This window comes from Sparus aurata, chromosome 18, assembly GCF_900880675.1.
Source record: "Sparus aurata chromosome 18, fSpaAur1.1, whole genome shotgun sequence".
NCBI classification, from domain to species: Eukaryota; Metazoa; Chordata; class Actinopteri; order Spariformes; family Sparidae; genus Sparus; species Sparus aurata.
This window is the reverse complement of record NC_044204.1, coordinates 32,040,464-32,052,561: the sequence shown is the minus strand read 5'-3', so window position 1 is coordinate 32,052,561 and position 12,098 is coordinate 32,040,464. Positions and strand designations below refer to the sequence as shown.

General features: G+C 39.5%; 1 protein-coding gene across 6 annotated transcripts in view; it reads right to left on the bottom strand.

Annotated features, from left to right (window-relative positions):
• LOC115568979 (ecto-NOX disulfide-thiol exchanger 2-like) overlaps window positions 1-12,098 on the bottom strand; it is a 179,201-nt gene that overhangs the window by 23,248 nt on the left and 143,855 nt on the right. For all 6 annotated transcript variants that reach the window (XM_030396780.1, XM_030396781.1, XM_030396782.1 and 3 more), the window contains 2 exons: window positions 9,596-9,702; window positions 4,618-4,738 (listed from right to left, as the gene is read on the bottom strand). In XM_030396780.1, the coding sequence (XP_030252640.1) occupies window positions 4,618-4,738; window positions 9,596-9,702 (228 nt within the window). The remainder of the gene's footprint in view (window positions 1-4,617; window positions 4,739-9,595; window positions 9,703-12,098) is intronic.

Sequence of the window (12,098 nt, the reverse complement as noted above, 5' to 3'; positions counted from 1 at the left end):
TAACCACAGATTTAAATTTCCTTTTGTTTTCACACTTCAAGTTTCTTTAGGTTTAAGTGTCACTCTGTGCTTATGCTCTGGTTAGATTTAGACACAAAAGCCCCAAAGTTAAGGTGAAAAAAAGATCGTGTTTTGTCATAAAAAATACCTGTTTGGTCGGCCACAAACCCACCTTAAGTCAAACATCACCATATCCAGCACTGATATTCTCAGACTTTTACCTTCCTGCTTGAAGTCATAAAACTTAAATGTGAACGTGTCAGTTGTTTGCTGAAATGTTAACTGCCAACATTTTAATCTGATGATTGGGCTGCTGTCGCTGTGACTTAATATTTTAGATTAACTTTCACATGTGATCCACTGGTAACACCCATACTGAAGCACCTGTCTGCCTCACATAATGCACAAATATCTACTGACTTTAAAGTGTAAGTGATATCATCTTAGTCTTTATACTTTTACCTCATGCAGAGCTATTAAAATAACCATGAAATTTTTCATAAAGCTGACACAAAATTAATTCTGTTTAATCTCTGTAAGAGAAAAAGTGTAGAAAGAAATCCCCCCGAGGCTTTTAGACAACGAATCATTGTCGTGCTTTTACATTTTTGAACCAACTGCATAGTATGAGAGCCTTTAAGAAATTATGTTCCCATGCAGTCACTGAAATACAATCCCTTTTGAAAAATGCCAAAAGTGCCTTTTATCTCTAAAAAGGCTTTTGACTTGAATAGGATTTTTTTTTTCTTTTACCTGTTTCTTTTCCCTATTAACTTTCATAAAGAAATTTAATTCACACTTTCCTGAGTGCAACAGAAAGCAGAACAAAGCAGATGTATTGACTTTAATCTGCAATCTGCTGCTAATATATTAATAAATTCCCCCAAATCAGATTTTTCAATACCCTCACAAATGGAGGCTGGACAGTCTGATATGAGCCAACACTGAAATTACTGGCAAACAGTTGGCCTTTACAATATCTACTGGACAAATTATTAATTTTCAGTTTAAGATTATGCATCTAATGGTGTGGTTGGAGTTTAATTAGAGGAATTTTAACCTCAGATATATTTCTGCATATGATGCCTGCTGCTACCTAATTAATAATCATGTCTGCTTCAGGCAAACTTTTAATATTTAGTTTTAAGGTGCATATTGCATTGGAGAGCTTCACCACTGACTTACGTTTATTCGATTTTAACTGAGTTATTCTGTGAATGTTTAAACATTCCTGATGAAGCCTCAAACTGACCGTCATGCATCCGTGTGCTGGTGGGAAAAAAAGCGGCTCATGCTACGACATTAGAAAACAAAAAAAGTTTACCTCATCCAAAAAGCAACGGTCAAAGGCTGAGGTAAATATGTAAATTATACTTTTCATTCACTAAACATTTACATCAATCTCATCCGAGAGGACTTTAAAACTTGTTTGTTAAAGTCTTAATCAATAGACCATTTCGGGAAGTCCAAATGTTGTACTGCTTTGTTCCAGGGCTGCATGTGGTATAAACGTAGGGAACCTGACAAATCATTATCGATCAGCAACTTAAAAGACATTTAAATCTGGAGAGACATAGTGCAGTACATAACAGTTAAAAAACATATTTGATAACTCACTCACGCCTGATAGACTTCAGCCAAAGATGGTGTTCTCAAAACATCTGACTATTGAGTGCTCGACTGAAAATATCTGTTGTCAAACCTCAAACGTCATCTCCAAATGCCAAACTGGTGTGTTCTATTTGCAATGAGTGCATGAGTTAACGAGTGACATTTAGAGACACCGTCTTAAAAAATCAAACTAGACCAGACCAACTTTCTAGAAGAATCGCAGGAGAGGGATTTTATTTGCAGGTGTGATGTGGTATATTGGTGAATTTAAGCTTTTGTCAGGAGCAGTAGTTAAAATCAAAATTATTAAATGAGCTAAAGTCTGAGCTTACCATCTGCTGCTTTAATCAAATCAGTTGCTGGAGACCCAACATCTCCCCTTATTATTTTCTTTATCTATTTATACGTATCAGCTTGTCTGAAAGTTTGTAGCACACAAAATACACTTGAGTTTTTGTTCTTCTATTGTAGAGTACAGTATGTTTTTCTTGTTGCCACGAACGTCATGTTGTTGTTGTTTTTCAGGTCATTTGTATTTTCAGCTTCGCACACCCCTTAAATCAGCAGACCACTTGTGGGTTTGCGAGGGCGTGAATCAAAATCAGCAAAGAGGCAGAGTTTGTAGGCATACTTCAAAGATGAATCCATATTTCATGAACCCGAGGTTGTTATGTTTTGAGGGTAATTTCCACCTGGGAAAAAACGAGAAGCAGCTAGAAAGGTTTTGTCTGAATAAGCCTCATTCTGTCCAGCAGTTGATTCCCTCAGATGGTCCAGAGAAGGATGCTATTAATTGAATCGTCTACAGTAAGAGCCACTTAGCGCAATGTCAGAATGGCACCCAATAATAAGATGTTGAACATTTGACCCAGGACCGTGCAAATAGCTAACAATTAGACTGCATAGAAGAAGTGTTCAATGTTGCCTCTATGATTAACATGTCAATCACATCGAGACTGCACACTTATCTTGTAAATGCGTATTTGAAATTATTTTGTTTGTTGACCAGAATAAAATGTTTCTGCAAACCAGAGACACATTTGTACATGTCATAGTCTACATACCATCTTGACAATTACTTCAAAACACGTCATATCATGTTAACATCACAAGACGGTGACCTCGGCGCGCAGGTGGTTGAGTGGTTAGAGCGCATGCCACATACGCTTCCGACCCGGTTCGATTCCGGCCGGAGGTCCTTTGCTGCATGTCACATCCCCCTCTCTCTCCCATATTTCCTATCTGTCTACTGCTTAATAAAGGTGTCTATGCCAGAAAATATCTTAAAAAAAAAAATACAAGACGGTGACAGTTCATGACTGCGTTTCCTCATTTGCAAGTGAAAAACACCTAATTTTTTAGCTGTGTTTATCGCAACATAAAACAGATACTTTTGACAGGAAGTTGGGACGTGTCCAGCTGTGTTTGTGGCAACCAAAACAGATATTTCAAGCCAAGCATGATCTTTTCCCAACCATAATCAGTTGGTGTCTGTGCCTGAACCTAAGCAGATCAAAAGCACAGCATAGTGAAGACATGAAACAGGAAATAAAAACCTAGAAATGGCTAAAGTTGCAACATAAAGACATGTAAAGTTTCAACATATCCGTTGGACTGTGAAAGAAATACTTTTTTTTCTCCTTAAACTATGTGTGGAAACAAGATTAAATTACTGGCTTGTGGAAATATAAAGATGGATGCATAAGCGTGTGTGTGTGTGTTTGTTTTCTCCCTGCAGTGCTCATTGAGGCAGGAAGAGGTGAGGATTATATTGATTATCAAGTCTCAAGTCTTATTATCTTGCTGCCCAAGGAAAGCCAAAAGTATGGACAGATACAGCTCAGTTCCCCTGTGTCACAGCCCTGAATTACCCTGGTGAGGAATCAACACTAGCAAAAAACACACACACACACACACACACACACACACACACACACACACACACACACACACACTCACATGCACGGTCGTAGGAGAAGAATAACAGATTATTCTCCCATTAATTTGTGAGATCTGGGATTTCTTTTTCGGCGTTGTGCTCGTGCCTGTGTGCACATTGTGAACTGTACCGAGCTACATAGTTTATCAAAGTATGCCCATAATATGACGTATCTTTATTGGATCAAGCTCCAGCAGTACTGCTGTTATTCCCTGTTTAATTTTTCTGTTGGTGTTTTTGGGCAGCATATCAGATTTACCAGTGCAGAGATTCACTGCAGTAATAATAACAGAGCATGAAGCCTAAAGGCCGCAACTTTTCTTCAGGAGAGAGATTTCAAAAGATTAGCTCTATTTCCTGTTCTGCACGGCTTATTTATCTCTTAGTGTGTTGCCTGTTTCTAATATCAGATTACAGGTTCTCTTCAGAGGTAAAGCGCGCCTCGATTCTATCGCTCCATGTTCTGGATTCAATGATTTGTTTTGCTTTCCAGGGGCTTCTGTGTAACAAAGAGTTCTAATTTTCGTGATGGAGCGTACTTTGTCGGTGAATACCGTAATTACTAGTTTCCCGCGTTTCCCAGAATTACTTTTGTGGAAAAATTGCAACAGACCAGTGCTGTGCTCAGGAGGGGAATCAAACAAGAGCGTGGGTCATTTTACCTTCACACTCTGAGGCGATAACAACATTTACGACCACAGCAACACTTATTTTTGGATTTGCCAAACTATAAAGCAGCTGAAATTAAATGTATCAAACAGTAGACGATTTGTACTTACGTTTCCCTCTGTAATCCCACCAGAAAAAAAAACCTCTTAAGAGTATATAAAAAAAATAAAGCTGTTTTTAAACTAATTATAACACACTGATTCTAACAGCGTGAGGTTGTGAGGAGTAACGTCCAAATATCAAATCACACTGGATGTCCAGCAGCACTCTTGTATACACTCACCTCTTAGCCCAAACTCCAGTGATAACTACAGTATCAGCAGGTAGGGTATGAGGTGACAGAATCCTGCATCATTTAGCACCTTTACGCTCTTTAGTGTCAGTCCAAAGATGTTTACCTAGGTCCTCAGAGTCTTTGCTGTTGGTGGCGGATGAGTCGTCCATGTCATCGTCAGACATCTCCATCTCCTCTTCTCCCCTGATGCCCATCAGCTGCTCGTTGTGCATGTTTCTGACCTCCTGCAATGCACAAAAACCAAAGCGGTGTAAATATTTGCATTGTTGGTGTTCTGTATATCGTCTCTACTATCATCAAACAACAAGTCAAGTCAATTTTATTTATTCCAATTCAAAAGGTAAATGTAAGGGAGCAAAGGGCAAACCGTAAAGTACCGACAAACACGAACACTCAGGCAGCCATCAGGTTAGTGTTGACAGGGTGTCGGCTGAAGGTCAACTCTGGCCACACATGCAGACATTTAGTATTCTCACAGACACACACATCTGGACCGCGACTACTGATTGACAGCTTCCTACACCCACACACCATTACGCTGCACTCGTGGCAAGAGACGAGCACGTGACGCCAAATCTCTCACGATGTGAACGGCTGCAGCGTTTGTGTGGTTGATCGTGATAAAATCATTTCAACTAATGTGAAAATACTTTGCCCTTCACTCCAGACACTGTTTGCCTGATACAGTTTGACCCGCATAGAAATCGTATTATCCTCTCGACCTCCACTCTGACTGTTAGTGTCTGGTAGGCGCACACAAATAATAAAAATGCGTCTGTTCTATTATCACATTGAAGGGCAAGAGGCCTCTCTACTCTGGTTAATGCAGTGTGAAAGTATATAACAGATGAAAGACAGTGGGATTAAAACAGGCTATTGAGCGTGTTAAAGAACTTGAGATCAAAGAGCGCTGTAATCCTTCATGAATCTAACGTCTTGCTGTTAACAGGGAGAACCCCCTCAAATGCCATCCTGGAATGTTTCAAAGTAGCTGTGAATAAAACATTACAGAAAACAGCCGGTTTATATGCATGTCTGTTTATGATATATGTGACTCGCAACGACTGGAAAAAATACCAAAACATTAAATTCAGACAATTTCCAACCAAGCTCTCTCAAGGGTGGAAACAGCAAAAGCACACCCCATGCAATAACTGCAACGACAGTTACATTTCTACATTTGTTTTGCTCAGCCGTCTTGCTTTTCAATTTGTCCACTTCAATTTCCCGTGCCATGCCAAAGGGGAGGGAAAAAAAACGGTGTCCCCTAAGAGACAAAACAGTTTCCACCTTGGTGAGAGCGACGAGGGACGTGACATTCTGCCGGCCTGGATGATTTCCTCTGCAGCAGAGGCCTGTACACCACAATGAGACTAGAGGCTCATGATTGTCTGTGGTTTCTACTGCACTCACTCTTCCAACAAACATGGTGTTTTCTTCAAAGTAAAACAATCTATTTGTTGGAGCTATTTCATTATTTGTAATTGATAATGTGTGATTAGTACAGTTTAATTTTGATTCAATTGGTGATACTGCTTTCTACTAGTAGTAATTTGAGGTAAATATTATTGTTTTGTTTAGCTTATTTAGTTTTTGTTTTCTTTGTAAATTGGGTAGCACTGGGCACAGGAGATTATGTAGGTATGAACGCAGGTGGAGGACCAGAATGCACCTGGGTGGGCACAAGGTTTTTTACCAGAGCAAGAACGGCATACAGGAAACAGGATTTGTTTGTTATATTGTTTTGCTTGCTTGTTTTGGGACAAATAAATCATCAGAAAGAAACTAAGAGCTTTGAATGGACATTATGAGTTCTTGCCTGAGTGCGATTCCCCCCCATGGTGCCGAAGTGGCCCTCTTTGATTTTGATAAGCTTTAGTTCACTTGAAGAAAGGTGTGTGTAACAATAAAAACAGCAAATACAAAAAACAGAGGGGATCCAAGCACAAAATGTGTCAAACAAGATAGGAAATATAAAAGAAAATGCTCATTATAGTAGCTAAATCATTTAAATGCTATAGTCATTAAAACAGACAACATATTTTGACCAATATGTAAGTTGTTGTTATTTCAATGTGGCATGTTATCTCTTTTAATGATTTAGCCAATGCAATTAAAGCTTTTTTAACATTTCCTTCCTCATTTGATACTTTTTCCTTTTCGTACGTGGTCCCTCTAGTTTCCAAGATTTCATTGTTCTAAATAAAAGTAAGAAGCACAGGCTCTGAAATGCACTTAAAGTATAAAAGTAAAAAGTCGTCCCTCTGAGGAACATTTCTAACAGCCATTTCTGTGCAAAGCTAACTAAACCTCACTTCATGTTTTAATATATTCAAAGACTATTAAACTTGAAGGAATCAGAAAGGTTTGTCCGAGCTGTATGTGTCCATCATGTGTGATGTGCACGGAGAGTTGTGATGTTGGGAGGGCGACGTGCAATGACACATAAGCTGATAATCCCCCTCAAGTGCATTAAAAATAAAGTAATGAACCCGTTTTTGAAAATGTAAAGAGTTTTACTTTGTTACTTGACACCTCTGGTTTAATGGAACCTGATCCAAGAGCTGTTGAGATGTTACAGAGAGTCAAAGCGGTGGACTAACAGACAGATTGACTGACAGACCTGCGACCATGTAAGTGAAAAAACCTCGGATTCCCCGTTTCTGTTTCCTAATGAAACAGTTCTGACACAGATTCATGTTAAAGCTCCTTAAAAAAGCCTTTAATGTTCTGTGTTTGAGAACTTAATTTGAATCTCTCCCTTATCGTAACAAAGTTATAAACGTTATCTATGAAACTTCCTTTCAAAGAAAACATTGTGCGTCAAAGGATGATTTTTTTTTGTAGAGAAAGTGAATAAAGGAAGAGGAGCAGAAATAAACAGCGACTTATTAGACTGAGATTTGCGTCAGTTAGACGATTAAAAAACGCCAAGTATAAATCATCGGCGAGGCTGCAGAAGAGTTATGTCTGTACTTCTGCTGCAGTCTGTCTGGTGTACAGATGGCGAGGCAGTTTGTCTTATTATAGATACAGTGATGGAAAACAACACCCAGCCTGACTGAGGTAACAAGAATAATTCAGGAGCTGATTTACACTTATGTTGAACACAAGAAGCTTTTCAACAGCAGCGCTAACCAACACGGGGATCTGAACACGCACTCACCCCGCGCACTACGACATCTGATGCAAAGGCTACCGTCGTTACACTGTGGAGTTAACAACAATGTGTCGGGCCGCCGCGCTCCGCCTATAACAACAAATCAATATCCGCCGGGTTAAAAGTGTAAAGTGTGATTAATGTATCAACACTCCGATGTGGACAGCTCCCAGCAGTGGCTCTGAATGCTCGTTAATGTCATAGATCTATTTCTGGAAAGTTATTAGCATTTTCATAGTTCTGCAGGGGATGGAGCAGAATGAACGCTATTCTCTTTTGATACTGTACATGAATATTCACGAAGACCAGGCCTCATTGACATTCAGCACAGACAATGTTTCAGCAACATGCTGTGACAAAGCTTGATTTGTAATAGCGTGTGTTTTCAGATACACCCCATTATATGCAGCGTTTGTGCGAGAGCAGGAATCTGAGTTCAACTCGACTCCACCAGAGCCACACCTTATGCTGCACTCTCTATTAACAACAACACAGACTCTATTAAGCACATATCTTCACCATAATTAACGTGGCATTTGTCTGAGAGTGAGACATAATCAAACAGGCAGAGAGCTCTGTCAGTTTCCTAGAAAACCGGGATGGATAACCTCAATTTCCCTCCCACACAAAACATGCAAAATGCAGCTATTTTCCTGTGAATGTCCACATGAGACAGTTTAGAGGAGAATAAAAGCATCAAAACAATCTATAAGTTACCTGCTCACTGAAGCCCCCAGGGAACAAAACATGCAGATGCTAATTACTGTAAGAGAAGAAGCCTTCCGTGTACCTGGTATTTAATTGTGATCCTGATATGTTGTGTGGATGAAGACATGTTATCATACACCTTTCTATTAATTAACATTCTTTATTTACCTCTCATTAACATGCATACTTACCAATCAATATGAGATACCCACAAACACATAACAAGTTAATGCTATGTGTAAACGGGGTTGCTAAAATTAGTGCATTACACAGTGAAGCAACTAAACAGGTATAATTAAATACTCTACTAACAGTAGCCGTTTTTAGACAGGGCACCAAGCCGCCAATTTGCCCATCCTTTTGGCGGCTCGGTCCGCGGTTTTAGACAGAGGGCGGCAAATTGGGGGTCTGTTTTGGTCCGCCGATTTCCCGCCTCGGAGGGTACACTTATTTGCGCCTCGCCTGCTATCTAAAAACAAGGCTGCAATGTGCCGGCCCCTGCTTGAGATGGGTGGAAGTGTCAATGACCTGCACCGTTGTGCGACACACAGCCGGGGAGTTTTAAAACCAAGAAACAGCTGATCACAGCAGTCAGTCCATCACTTCATCTGCGGACATTAAGATGAACAACTGGACAGCCGCTGAGATCCAGGAGATGCTAGCGTCTCCTCGGTCTCTGTAGCTGTTTGGTTGTGTTAGCTTGATGTTGTTTCAGCAAGCTAAGGACGGTTGCTACTTTCAAATTAAAAGCCCCCCGCTAAGAACCCAGTTCTAAACTCCAATAGGGTGCAATGTAAAGCTCTTATTTTGAAGACAAATTCTATGTCACTGTTCACAGCCGAACTTCGAGCTTCACCTCACGCCACATGTTTACGCCTACCTCAGAGGCGGCTTTTGGAAAAGGAGGAATGTAATGTTGAGTGTTTATAAATCTGCAACACTGTCTTTGTCGGCCCCCATGACCCCTGTATCATACAAATTTTACTGATTTACAAATGTAATCTTACATTACTTCCTTTTGGGCGTTCCTCAGAGTTTAATTTTAGAACCCTTGCTGTTTTTTCTACTTGGCTGTGAAAGTCTAGTGTGTCTACCTTTTTGTTTTTTGTAACTTAACTGTGAAAAGTTAAACAGCATTGGTCAAATTACTGCTAAATATGTCCTTACAAAACCCACACATACAACTACACACTTGATCTTAAAAAATACTAACCTCAACCTGTTTGCGCCACATGTCCAGGTTCTTCCGCTGAGCTTTGGAGAAATGATCCCATGCTTTTTGTTTGGACGCAGCGTGGAACACAGACACGATCTGTTCAACTGTGATGAAGAGAAATGTGTGTAGATGGAGACAAAGAAAGAGGGATGGAGCAGAGGAGTGAAACAGTTAATTAATATCAAGTTAACTAGGCACGATTATCTGTGTCTAACAGAACGTACTGTACATGTTTCAGGCCACATGACAAACTCTTTGTAATCTTCTGCTCCAAAAATATGTTCAGTTTCTGTGTGTGTGCTTTTTGATTACATCACGACGGTTCACATGAGGAAAAGTTTTCCGAACAGGCGTGTAGGATCAAAAAGAACCTCGACTGAGAACAAACTGTGTGTGGGATTTTTTTTTGGCTTATTGGTGTTATACAATTTACAGAGGAGAGAGGTTTTAATACAGGGAGCGATGAATCAAACGATGTGTTTTCACTGTGTTATGATTCTATTCTCCACATCATCTGCAGACATAAAGACTTGCAATTCTCTCCACCTACTAGGCAGCACACACAATTAACACTTAGCCAAACAGATTTCTATAAAAGCGACTATTTTCTTAAAAATGATGCAAGTATCAGAATCACAAGAATGAGATAAGAGTTGTTACCCAAGTTGCTGAGAAAAAAGGGTAAGAACACTTCAGACAGTAAATCACACTGTGGCCTGTACTGTCTTATGTGCTGATTGAAGCATTATCAAATCATTGTTGTGTTAATTTCTTAATACTGTGTGCTGTAACTTGATGAGACTATCGATAAACAGTTTAAAAGCATCTGGTAGCCCTTGAGTTATATTCTAAATTTTGAGTCAGGCGAAATTTGCAGTTCTATTGCATGAAAAGAAACTGATTTATGGCAACGATTGGAAATAAGATGTTTGTTTTCGTAAATTCCATTAAGGCTTACAGGGTTTCTGGCAGCAGCAGATGGTAGGTCGACTCAAAACAACATACTATTTTTATTGGCTTCCCGAAGGCGAAGAAGAAAACTTTTAACTTAAGAAACGACATCTTCTGTGTGACACAAAACAACAGGCTTTATAAGAAATATGGTTCTAAATTCTTAAATAGTATTCAAAGGTTTAATTCTGATACCCTCGGGCGTGAAGTCTTGCACGTGCAGTTTTGACATCTAGTTCATCGTAATGTGGCCAACGGAGGAGCGACGGAAGAAAATGCAGATCGTATCATAAGGCGTTAACGTAGACGTTATTGTTAAAGTTTTGAAAGACTTTTTTCATGCCTGATGTCTGATTATCTAACGAAACCAAGAGGGGTGCATCAAGAGAATTAAAATAAACACCAGCGTCCATACAGTCGGCTGCTTTCTTATTATTTCAGTGATTTCAAAGATTGATTAAAAGTATGCAAATCATACCCGTATTTGTATAAAACACTGTATTTTCATCATAACAGGCCTTTAAAAGAGAAACCCAAGAACAATGCAACAAAACTGAAGAAAAAAAAACTATTTTTATGGATCTTCTGCTACTTGGCAGCTTGTTTGGGTTATCAAGATTTAATCTACTCACCTGTAGCAAATGCCAATACAGACATTACTGGTGGCTGTTGAGGCCAGCAGGCATTCGATTAGAATCATAAATACGTCAGCATTCATAAGATGCCAGGATAGTGTCAGGTATTGGCTCTTTGCTAAATGGCTGCCTTCCCTCAGACTCTGACCTTCTTCTTCATTGTGTTACTTTTGTTAGACTACAGCAGAGGACGGTGAACTGTGCATCTCACCTGAATAGATGCCCTCCATCACTCAGTGGAATAACATTATAAAACAACAAGCCGGCTGTAGAACACCGTGCATCTTGTCATTATCACACACTGCATCTCGTCTGCTGTTAATATGTTCGGGGTTAAGGCTGCATCAGCTCCGGGATAGATTATGGTGTATTGATATTGCATTCTCCCTCCGAAGTGCCTGCCTCTTTGTTATGGTTGTATATCGAGGCTTTTATATTGGACACTTTAGCCTATGAAAAATGTATGTATACACTGTGGCTGTATGTGTGTATATAACACGTCTTGGTATTAATAATACATTTTCCCTGATTACTTCAGTTTCATTGGTCAATAGGGAATGTAGGAAGCGAGCAAGGCTGTGGTAGCAGGTACACTCATCTACTGCTGTCTTTAACAGTTTGTCCTCCACATTAAAAGGAGGCTCTGTTACTTACAGCATTAGATGGAGGAGTGTAAAATGACAAAACCTCAAGGAGTCCTAAAAGACCTTCGTATCTTCAAGTACGTATGTTTAAATGTGTTAACACAAATGAAAATATCAAAATAACAAGGTAGCAACAAGGTGACATGTTATCTATTTGCCACTATACAACACAGGGTTGCATAACGAAATGAAACATAGATCATTTATGCAGTTATGTACATATATATACGTACATAAACCTGCTCACACCCAGAAAAATTATTCTGTGTG